This window comes from Suncus etruscus, chromosome 6 (assembly GCF_024139225.1).
Source record: "Suncus etruscus isolate mSunEtr1 chromosome 6, mSunEtr1.pri.cur, whole genome shotgun sequence".
NCBI lineage: Eukaryota > Metazoa > Chordata > Mammalia > Eulipotyphla > Soricidae > Suncus > Suncus etruscus.
The window spans coordinates 43,917,778-43,929,891 of NC_064853.1; the positions used below are offsets into that span (position 1 = coordinate 43,917,778).

Genomic DNA, 12,114 nt, shown 5'->3' on the forward strand with positions numbered 1-12,114 from the left:
TCTTTTATGTTTTATTTTTTTGGAGGGGTGCCACACCCAGTGGTGTTCAGGGGTTACTCCTGGCTATCTGCTCAGAAATAGCTCCTGACAGGCACAGGGGACCATATGGGACGCTGGGATTCGAACCAACCACCTTAGGTCCTGGATCGGCTGCTTGCAAGGCAAACGCCACTGTGCTATCTCTCCAGCCCTGAGAAGCTTTTTTTTTATAAGTCAATTTTGATCATTCACATATATTAATAACACATACCTGGTCTTAATTCTTCCATGTTTTATGTGATTAGTACTGTAGATATAAAACATACTATTTATTTCATAGTATGAAGTGGTGTTTTGGTTTTGGTTTTTGGCTCTTCTTTTTCTTTGGTATTTAGGAAAGTTTATCTTTTATTTTATGATAAAAGAAGTGCAATTTAAGATAAGAAAAGTTGTGGTTCGAATCCCGGCATCCCATATGGTCCCCCCATGCCTGCCAGGGGCAATTTCTAAGCATAGAGCCGGGAGTAACCCCTGAGCACTGCCGGGTGTGGACCCCCCCCAAAAAAAAGATAAGAAAAGGTTACAAATATTAAATGTGACTAAAAGACATGTAAAATTAATAAATCACAATTTTCAGTATAGATATAATGGTTATGGATATTAATATATAAATAACAGCCAATAACTATAAATAACAGCCAATAACTTTGCATATGAAAACAAAAATGCAAAGAAAATAAATACACTTATGCTAATATTGTAAAACTTTTAAGAAAAACCTCTTAAACTAGGTAGTAGACAAAAATATACATACGACATAGACATTTTGTATGGATGGCACTTTTGTGCCATTAATGCCTTGTTTTAACTTTTACATAACCAGTTTGTTCATTTTAATAGTTTTCTTTAGATTTTATCTAATGACTATACAACAACTAATTCTGTATCTGTGTACTCTCTGTTTGCAGAAGCATTTTTCTGCTTTCTTTGGATATAAAATGATTTTTACACTTTTGTAATAAGATATTTATGTATTATTACTCTTCTTCCTATTTCTTTTTATTCTTTAATTATCAATACATTTAAGTATAAACATATGATGATATATATCATTAAGAGCTGAGTGAAATAAGTCAGAGAGAGAGAGAAAAACACAGAATGGTCTCACTCATCTATGGGTTTTAAGAAAAACTGGAAATTACAGCTCACCTCATGAAGCTCACCACAAACAGGGATGAGTTTAGTTAGAGAAATAACTACATTTTGAACTATCCTAATAATGAGAATGTATGAAGGAAATAGAAAGCCTGTCTAGAGTACAGGTGGGGGTTGGGTGGGAAGGAGGGAGATTTGGGACATTGGTGATGGGAATGTTGCACTGGTGATGGGTGGTGTTCTTTACATGACTGAAACCCAAACAACCAATCATGTATGTAATCAAGGTGTTTAAATAAAAAAAATATATTAAAAAAATGCTTAAAAAAAATAACTAACCAGTGGTGCTGAAGCTTTACCAGTGATTTTTAGTTAACTCAAAATCAGTCTCTGGCAGATCTCTTAATTATGCTTTCTCTTCACAATATTCCTCCAAGTTCCTCTCCCACTTAACACTTGTTTCTGAAACTTCTACAGAGGACAAATGGTGGGATGTAAAATTATTCACAATAACTTTTCTTGACTTTCTTTAAAAGGTTCCTTCATTGTTATACTTTGGTGGTATGCTAGTCTTGAGAATTCTAATATTAGTTTTTTGGGGGTTCTTGTAGATTATTGGTGATGTTTCTGGTGACCTTGATGATTTTTTTCCCTTTATCCATGAAGTTTAACATTTGTACCATTATGTTCCAAGGATTGACAGTTCAATATGCTTTTTCTAGGTATCTGTGGATCTTAAAATATATAAATTTGCTTTAATTCCTGAAACAAATTTTTATTATAATTTTGAACATTCTAGAGCACATTTCCTTCTACATTAGTTCCACTTATGTTACTGAATTTTCTTTGCACTTCTTTATCAGCATCTTCCCCTATAATCATTTTCACTCCTTTTTTTTACCTCATCTCAATTCCCACAGTTAATTGTCTGTTTTAATTTATCACTAAATTATTATTTAACTTCCCTTGAGCCTCTCATAATTTAGTCATCATTCCTGAGATCATTTTTGTTTTTTCCTCAATTCTTTCCTACATGCAATTAATGTTCTTAACATTTTCTACTTCCTGTTCCTTTCTTTTTTTATATTTTTCATTTTCTGATGCCCAACATGGTTTTTCATATCTCCAAATGTTTATTTGTTAATAGTGAATGCAGTTTGATATGCCATCACATTTTATTTTTTACTTTATATGTAACCCTATTGGTGATTTTTTTTTGGTCACCTGATGTTTTTGCCTCTTTCCTTTTTATAGTAATTTTGTCAATGTTTAAATGATGTTTTGTGTTCTTTTTATGGCTTTATATATTTTTGCTTTTTTGGCAGCACTGGGTGGCACTCTGTAGTTACTCCTGGCTCTGTACTCAGGAATTATTCCTGACAGTGCACAGAGAACTATATGGGATGCTGGGGATAGAAACTAGTTGGCCTTATACAGGGAAAACACCCTGCCCACTGAGGGTGATTACAATCCCTCATTTTGTGACTTTAGAGGGCCTCACAAAAGTTACTATTACAAAATATTCTTTTTGTTAAGTGAATGACTTTCTTGTATGTTTGTTTCACTTTTGTTTGGTAGAAACCTAAATTTTTCTTTTGCATCTTTTTTTCATTTTTCATAGAATCAATCTCCTATTTTTCTCAATATATCTATATCTCTCACATCTCTTTCCTTTCTCCTTTGATGTTGTTTCTCTGTCTTGGTCTCCTCTCTGCCTCTCTGTGTATTTGTATGTTTGAATGTGTGTGTCTCCATTCTACTCTATCTCCTTCCTACTTTATTTTTTATCTATATTTTTATCCAGAACTAACAGAGGGGACTCATACATACTTTATGTCCCTTTCCTATAATCAGATCACCCACACAATACAATCCTCTTTCAGTATGTTTGCATTTAGCTTTATCCTAACAATGAATTTAGGGCAATATCTGGCTCTTCTCTTAACCCTCTTTTCTAAATAGCTTCATCCTCCACCAAGGCTTGCCTCAGAATCATGAGAAATGATTTGCCTAGGTTTTGTGTTTATTTTCCTATTTACATGTAACTCAAAGACCAAACACTATCTTCTAATTAAGTTCTAATTAAGGCCTGGGTTGTTCATAGTTCTTTTTGTTCTTCTTTTTAGTAGGCATTTGCAAATTTAGGTAGCCCCGCATTATTCTTAGCAGTCTAGAGTAATTTTTAAAATGCTTATCTTTTTCAATTCTTTTATCTGAGCATTTACATTAAGTGCAGTTTTATTTAGTTTTTATAAGAGATGTTTTGTGTCTAATTTCTTTTTATTTAGTTTTATATGTTGAAATAGAGCTATGAGATAATGAGACTCAATAAGAAAGGCATAGCATTTATTTTTAATAGCTTTATAAGTGTTAGGTTTACTAAAAGTAAGACTTATCTATGCTCAATCACTTCTCCAGATTTGTATAAACAAAGCAGATTTGATTTTTTCCAGAAATAAATTCAAATGGCTTCAAAACTGGAACAGAAAAAAAAAAAGAAAAAAATATTGGAACAGAATGTTGTAAAGAGACTTTGCCTATAAATAATAGAAAATATGAGAGTTTTAAATTAAATGAAGAATGTTTTTGGTTTTGGTTTGGTTTGGTTTGGTTTTGGTTTTGATTTTTGGGCCATACCCAGTGATGCTCAGCTGTTACTTTTGGCTCTACGCTCAGAAATTGCTCCTGGCTAGGGGGACCATATGGGACACTGGGATTTGAACCAGGTCTTTCCTGGATAGGCTGTGTGCAAGGCAAATGTCCTACCGCTGTGCTATTGCTCTGGCCCCTGAAGAATTTTTTCCTGCTCTAAATATTCTTGATTCTAAACCTGATCTATATTGAAAAGTTGAATGTAATTAGGCACTGAGGACCTGGACTTAAATTTGAACCTGAGTTCAAATCCAATATGATATTTACACTAAATATCAAATAAATATAACTTTAGATGGGTTAGTTTATCTCAATAAGTATGTTATCTTATCTATTAAAAAACAGATACTCCAGAGGCCAGAGAGATAGCATGGAGGGAAGGCATTTACCTTGCATGCAGAAGGTCGATGGTTCGAATCCCGGCATCCTATATGGTCCCCTGAGCTGGCCAAGAGCAATTTCTGAGCATATAGTCAGGAGTAACCCCTGAGCGCTGCTGGGTGTGACCCAAAAACCAAAAAAAATAAATAAATAAAAAATAAATTAAAAAAAGATACTCCAAAGAATATTGTGAGGATTAAATAAATCTAAACATGTAGATAATAGGAAAGATCTCTGGGGTAGATGTAAAGCAGATGCTGTTGTTGTAATGACAGAGATAGATGGTAGAGGGGCCAGAGAGATAGCATGGAGGTAAGGTGTTTGCCTTTCATGCAGAAGGTCAATGCTTGGCCAATCTTTCTCCTTGAAGATACCTTTCTTTTCAAGGTCATTGAGTGTTCTGCCTACGTTTTTCTATGTACCTTATGGTTTCAGGTTTGATATCAAGGTCTTTTAATCCTTTTTTATTTGAACTTTGTGCATGGTGTTAAAGAGAGGTCTGTGTTCATATTTTTTTGCATGTAGTTGACCAGTTTTTCCAGCACCATTTGTTGAAAAGGCTTTCCTTGCTTCACTTTTTATTTCTTGCTCCTTTATCAAAAATTAATTGTTCATAAATATGTGAGTCCATCTCTGGATATTCAAGCCTAGTCTATTGATCTGAGGGTCTGTCTTTAATCCAATACCATGTGGTTTTAATGACTACTGCTTTAACATACAGTTTAAAGTTGAGGAAGCTGATTCCCATGCTTCTTTAGTTATATTTATTGCACATTAAACCCACACAGTTATTTTAATAGGTGAGTTATTTTCTGAAAAATAAATCCAAACTTTACTCCGTTATCTTTATTCTCAGCAAATAGCTAAAGCAAAGGGTTAAGATGGCTTAGAACCTGAGAAGCTTATTATCTGAAATCAGATGAGCCACTCTATAGGCATTTCTGGGAGAGGACTTCTGATTCCTCTAAAGCAGGGGTCTCAAACTCGCGGCCGTGAGCCGTTTGCGGCCCTCCGTACAACATTTTGTGGCCCACGGCTGGCCTTCAAATATAACAGTATTCGCGATTATTCGCTTACCGAATAATCGCAATAAAAATCGCATTAGTAAGAAAAAAATCGCATTAAACATTCGCATACCCCAAGCAGTTCCGTTCGGAGTATGCAAGTGTTTAATGCGATTTTTTGCGATTTTTTTCTTACTAATGCGATGTTTTTTATTGCGAATATTCAGTAAGCAAAATCTCTTATGCGGCCCTGCCTCACCCCGACTTTGCCTCCTGCGGCCCCCAGGTAAATTGAGTTTGAGACCCCTGCTCTAAAGGAATTATCCTTGTTTTCTGTGAGGATAGATCATACCCACTTCATAGGGTTGTGAGAATTAAATCAAATAATTCACCTAGGCCTCAGCTGTTAAGTGATTTGATTTCCCTGCTTTTTGTCTTAGAATGATAACAAAAGTCATCAGACCCTTCCACTCCTCCCCCTACACACACACACACACACACACACACACACACACACACACATTTCTGCCTGTCTGCATTCATCTGTGTCACCATCCTTGCCACTTCAGAGAAGACTCTTTATCCAGTCTGAAGACTGATTTTTTTCTGTACCTTCTTCCTCCTGCATTCTCAGTGAGCTTCCTGGGTAGAGCCATTGGCATCTCTGGTGATGAATAGTGTAGATGTGGAGTCAACTAAATAGAGGCAGAGGATATGAGGCAGGACCAACTGCCTGGATGGCAGAGAGTGACATTCTCTACGTGACTGTCTGTGAATCAGTAAATCAGTTTGATTTACTCAAACTCCCAGCCGTGACATATCTTCAGGGAGAAAGATTTGTCCCTATGATGGTTTCAAAAAAATAAAGACTTTGCAGTCAAAGGAAATGAAGTTAGACTCAGGCTGAGCCTTCACTGATGACACGAGAAATGTCGGGGAAGAAGAGCTTTTAGATGTGGAATTATAGGAGGACTTACCTTTCTCCTCTTTTGATTCCAGCAATTACCTGTGGACACCCAGGCAACCCCATCAATGGTCTCACTCAGGGTAACCAGTTTAACCTCAACGATGTGGTCAAGTTTGTTTGCAATCCTGGGTATGTGGCTGAGGGAGCCGCAAGATCTCAGTGCCTGGCCAGTGGGCAGTGGAGTGACGTGCTACCTACCTGCAGAAGTGAGTCCCTCTCTTCCTCCTCTCCTCCCAATTCTACCATGCCTCTGTTCACCCAGGGTCCTGTCACCTACTAGCTAAAGCCAGTGACATCTATCTTAGCATAGGATCATAAGTAGAAATTTGTCAAACCTTGTATATATTTGTGTAGATTTTCATAATTAGTGTACAAACATAGCAAATATAACTACATCTTTCACTATAGAAATGAGAAAGTACTTTTCATGTGTTCATTCTTTTGGTTTGGGGGCCATATCTGACAGTACTGAGGGTCTACTCCAGTTATGTGCTTAGATATCACTCTTGGTGGGGCCTTAGGGCACCATACATTGGTGCTAGGAACCAAAGCAGTAATTAAACCAAACACATGTAAGAAGCCCCTTACCTCCTATACTAGTATGTCAATGATGCCCATTCTTTTTTTTTTTTCTTTTTGGGCCACATTCCGTGACACTTAGGGATTGCTCCTGGCTATGCACTCAGAAATTGTTCCCGGCTTGGGGGACCATATGGGATTCCAGGGATCGGTCCTGGATCAGCCATGTGCAAGGCAAACTCCCTATCACTGTGCTATTGCTCTGGCCCTATGATCCTCATTCTTAATGAAAGATAGAATGGTTAGAGTGAAAATAAAGAGCTAAGAATATAGGGAGTTGAAGAAGAGAAAAGAGAACAAGGGCTTGAGAGGCAAGGCCTGGGCAAAGGCTGCTCTGGCTCTGTTGGAACACATCAGGAAAACACTAATTAAGCTTTCAAGGCTGTTCCCAGCAGCCTAAGCTGAATGCAAGTGGTCTGCCTTGTACCAAGATTGCCCAAATGACTTCATGGCATGAGAGTGGGTCAGAGCAGGTGCAGCCTAGTCTGTAGTTGTCCAAGACTCCAAATCTGTGAGAGCTGATCCTCACAGACTTGGCTTCTCATTGTAACATTTGGGGGTTCATAGTGACAGTTGTGCAATGTGTCACACATCATTTCACAGTTTTAAAATAATTTTTTTAATAATCCAAGATTCCATCACAACAAATTCCCAAATATAACCTACACTTTTTTGAATTGAGAAGGGTCAGAGCACAGGAAAATCTGCCGGTACTTTATGTAGTATTTTCCTTGGATAATAGGTTTGGGCGGAAAAAGGCTTGGAACTACTGCTCTAGGGTGCTACTAGTTCATGCTTTCTTCACCTCACAAACTCAGCTCCACCAATCCACAGAAGAATCAGATCCATTTGCCAATAACAGCTTCCCCACCCCACCAGACTTTTCCAAATAACAGATGTAGAGGAATCTGGGAACCAGACATAACAGTCACATCCTTGGAAGTCTCAGCCTCCCAGGAAGTCTCACTGTCACCTCACTCCTGCAGTGTCCTTATTAACATGCATGTTGGGTGGGTTAAGTTTCTCTGTTTCAAGTACCCATCCCTCTGGGTTTTTGTTGGTACCCACCCTGCATGGTTTATGGCCCAGGGACCTAGCCAAGTCCCATTCTCTACTACCAAGACCCCCCATTCTCAACTTTTGCACTGGGTAGTCATATTGAGCTTCATTTATTTTCTCCCATATTCCCTGTGTCCATGCACCCCTTGGACCCTTCCAGTTTCCTTGAATGCTTTCCTCTCTGTCCTCTTCAGCAGCATTCTTTACCTGGATACTTTAACTCAATCCTCTGAAGTCATCTTTTACATCACTGAATCTAGGGAGATTTTTCTCACTCCACTTCAGGCCCTGGGCTAGATGCTCTACTGGGTGCTTCCCGACCATTCTCGACTGGCCCTTTGCAGAATATAAATCAAACAGGATAATTGTTTGTTTGCCCTATTCTCTCCAGACAAGCAGTTTTTAGCTGAGGGTTTTCTCATCCCTCTGCCCTATGGGTATTACATATATCTAGTTTTGGTTGTTAAAACTGGAAGATTCTATTGGTATCTAGTGATTTCAAACCCCAGAATGCAACCACACATACTACAATTCACAAAAGAATTGTGGTGAGTATTTTTGCCTTAACACAAATCACTATCCACTAAAAAGGAACATGGCTCCAAGTCAGAGAACCCTAATCTGCGTTGTCAGTTCCTGGGCGTCCATACTGTCCTGCATGATGCAACATCTCCATACCTCAGTGAAGCTGTATCCACACAGGTGAACACAACTCATGCTTTCAAGAGCAGTAGCACAGCAGGTGGGTGTTTGCCTTGAATGCAGCTGACCCAGGTTCCACCCCTGGCATCCCATATTGTCTGCTGTACACTTCCAGGAGTAATACCTGAGTGTAGAGCCAGGATTATCTCTTGAGTGTTTCCAGGTGTGGTCCAAATACCAAAAACCAAAAGCCAAATGTTTTTTCATAGGAAAGTATTTTGAAAGCAAAAGTATATACCCTAGGTTCAGAAGAACTATATTGTCATTATGCTAAAATATTTCTCTGATTTTAAGTCAAGCTGCCTGGGAAACACTTTAACATGTAAAAGTCAAATTTATCCCCCAGGATACTAATATCTCCCTGAAAACACTCATAAAAGTGATTAAAACTGTTTCCAGAGAACCCTCTTGGAGCCCTGTTGAAGTCAGCTCAGATGAATCATTTTCCTACTGTGGGGAAGTCATTTCTCTGGGATAGGGCAAAGACTCAGTGTGTAGACCCTCAGGGTTTGTAGGCAAATCACAGGAACCTAATGAAGTTGTCAGTATAGGTTTGTGCTAGGGAGGTTCAGAGGAGGCTACCTGGGCTGTGAAGGAAGGAAGGCTTTTCTCAGGAGGTAGCTAAAGAAGCAGCCTCAGGACCAGCTCACCCTCCAGTTGCCAATTCCAGTCTGGAAATGTTGCTATCATTTTTAAAGCATATGAATATCCAGACTGGAGATAGTAACAGTAGGTAAGAAGATTGCCCTGCATGCAGCCAACCCAGGTTTGATTCTCTGGCATCCTATATGGTCCTCGAGCACTACCAGCAGAGGACAGAGCCAGGAGTAACCCCTGAACACTTCCTGGTGGTATCCCACCCCCCCATATGAAGATCCTTATATCCAGGTTGCTGCATCTAATTAATTGTCTGTTATTCCATTGCAGTCATCAACTGCACTGATCCTGGGCACCAAGAAAACAGTGTTCGTCAAGTCCATGCCAGTGGCCCACACAGATTCAGCTTTGGCACCACTGTTTCTTACCAATGCAACCATGGCTTCTACCTCCTGGGCACCCCCCTCCTCAGTTGCCAGGGTGATGGCACATGGGACCGTCCCCATCCCCAATGTCTTTGTAAGTAAATGTTATTTACTCAGAAAGATTATATATATATATATTATATTATATATATATACACTACAAAGTCTTCATGCCAAAGGTGTGTGTGTGTGTGTGTGTGTGTGTGAGAGAGAGAGAGAGAGAGAGAGAGAGAGAGAGAGAGAGAGAGAGATGGTCACTTTGGCTGCATCTTTGATATCAGAGTCTTTCAGGGTCCATGTTGGGTTAGAGGACCTGTAAGTTTATGTGTTCTCTTTCCATGGTTAGAGGCCTGATCTCTTTCCTTTTTACTTCCACCTAACTTGGCAGCCTCCAGAGTTCCCTTCCACCAAACCAACTGCTTCACTGGACAGTATCTCTCTCCTTCCTTGCTCTTCCTGAAAGACAATATAGGAACCTTTTTTCTCTGAAAGGACTAGAGCAGAAGTGTACCATTACTAAAGGCAGAGAAACTTGGGTTCACTGTGAAGCAAGATGTAAGAGACCAGTCCATCAGAGCCCCATTTTTCATCTATAAACTTGGTGTCTATATTGATTCTATAGAGTTATTAGAGGAGTCAATGGAAAATTCCATTAAAAGTGCATTTATAGGGCTGGAGAGATAGCACAGCGGTAGGGCATTTGCCTTGCATGCAGCTAATCCAGATGGATGGTGGTTTGAATCCCGGCACCCCATACGTTTCCCTCGAGCCTGCCAGGAACAATTTCTGATCACAAAGCTAGGAGTAATCCCTGAGCATTGCCAGGTATAACAAAAAAATAAAAATAAAAATAAAATAAAAACAAAAACAAAAAAATGTGCATTTATAACATCAGCTCATAATAGTTACTCAATAACCAAGAACTACTTTTGTTATTTTTAGGAAAAACTATGGGGATAACCTGATTTTTATTTAAAAATAAGTGGATTGATGGTAGAATCCTCTAGTTGCTAACCTCACATGGCCCCGTAAAAGTAACAGTCCGTTGGTCTCCTACTTGCTTTTTTGCTTCAAAGGATGAATTTCTCTCCTGTCTTTCTGGGATCAAAAGTGAAGTGTAAGGCTGTTAATTTTTGTTGGTTCAGCAGTCCATGTACCTCTGGTGGATTGTAGGGATCATAGACATATCATAGGCCTCTCAGTCTAGATGACTCCATTATACCTGTGCCTCTAAGTCATCAGAGGACACTAGAACTTCTCACTGTCCTTATTTCCCTTCTCCTTATTTCCCAAACAAGGCCTGCTGGCCTGTCCCATTTGAGAATGTCACAGACATTCACCTATGCATAGTGGTAAAAGTTTCAAATGATTATACTTTTTTTTTTTGGTTTTTGGGTCACACCCGGCAGCGTTCAGGGGTTCCTCCTGGCTCTACACTCAGAAATCGCTCCCGGCAGGCTCGGGGGACCATATGGGTTGCCGGTATTTGAACAACCGACCTTCTGCATGCAAGGCAAATGCCTTACCTCCATGCTATCTCTCCAGCCCTACGATTATACATTCTAATAAAATTAAGCTTATAACGAAGCCATTCTTGGAAATTTCTCTTTCTTCTCTCTCTTTTTCTCTTTCTCATTCTTTCTTTCATTCTCTCTTGTGTCCCAAAATTCTCTTGGGTAGAATTGCTAGTGTATATGGGAGCACCATTCTTCACTTTCTGAGAAATTGCCAAACTGTTTTCTTAAAGAAGCAACTCCATGTTGCCACCAGCAGTCCAGGAGTGTTCAAGTTTGTCCTCTTCAGCTGCATTTGTATTGTCCACCTTTGCCGTTACAGCCATACTTAGGCATATTAACTGGGATATCGTTGTGACTTGTGGCACTGAGCACCTTTATATGTGTTTATTGTCTACTTCTGTCTCTTTAAGAGAAATATCTGTTCCATTTCCTTGACCATTTCTTAACTGGGTGATTTTTTCTTTGTATTGTGTTTTTAAAGTACTTTATGAATTGTGAATACTGTACTCTTATATGGTTGAAAACATTTTCTCCCAGTCTGTGAATTATGTTTTTCACTTTCTAGATAATGTTCTGTGATGCATGAACATTTTAATTTTAATAAAATCCAATTTAACTTTTTTCTTTTGTTGCTAGAGCTTTAGGGGAAAATATTTAGGAAGCCATTGCCAATCCATTGTCATATCATACATAATTAAAGGTAATTCATCTGTGCAAACACCTTGTTTTGCTTCTTTCTCTTAAATTTTATTTATTTTTCTTATTTAACTGCCCTCTCCAAATATCTAGTACATGTTGATTAGAAGTAGCAAGGATTTACATTTATTTTTGAGTGGAAGGATAGGCTTGGACCATGCCTGGTGATGCTCAGAAGTTACTCCTGGCTCTGCACTCAGGAAATATTCCTAATGGTACACAGGGACTATATGAGAGGCCAAGAATAAAATCTGGTCTGGCCATGTGTAAGACAAGCACCCTGCCTACTCTACATTTTTTTTGGGGGGAGGTGGTTTTGGGCCACACCCAGCAGCACTCTCCTGGCTCTGTGCTCAGAAATCACTCTTGGCATGCTCAGGGAACAATATGGGATCCCAGGA

At 39.0% G+C, this 12,114-nt stretch overlaps 1 protein-coding gene across 1 annotated transcript in view; it reads left to right on the forward strand.

Annotated features, from left to right (window-relative positions):
* The window catches only part of CSMD2 (CUB and Sushi multiple domains 2), a 638,485-nt gene that overhangs the window by 566,297 nt on the left and 60,074 nt on the right, over nucleotides 1–12,114 (forward strand). The window contains exons 54-55 of the mRNA XM_049775147.1: nucleotides 6,171–6,344; nucleotides 9,406–9,594. Coding sequence (XP_049631104.1) covers nucleotides 6,171–6,344; nucleotides 9,406–9,594 — 363 coding nt within the window. The remainder of the gene's footprint in view (nucleotides 1–6,170; nucleotides 6,345–9,405; nucleotides 9,595–12,114) is intronic.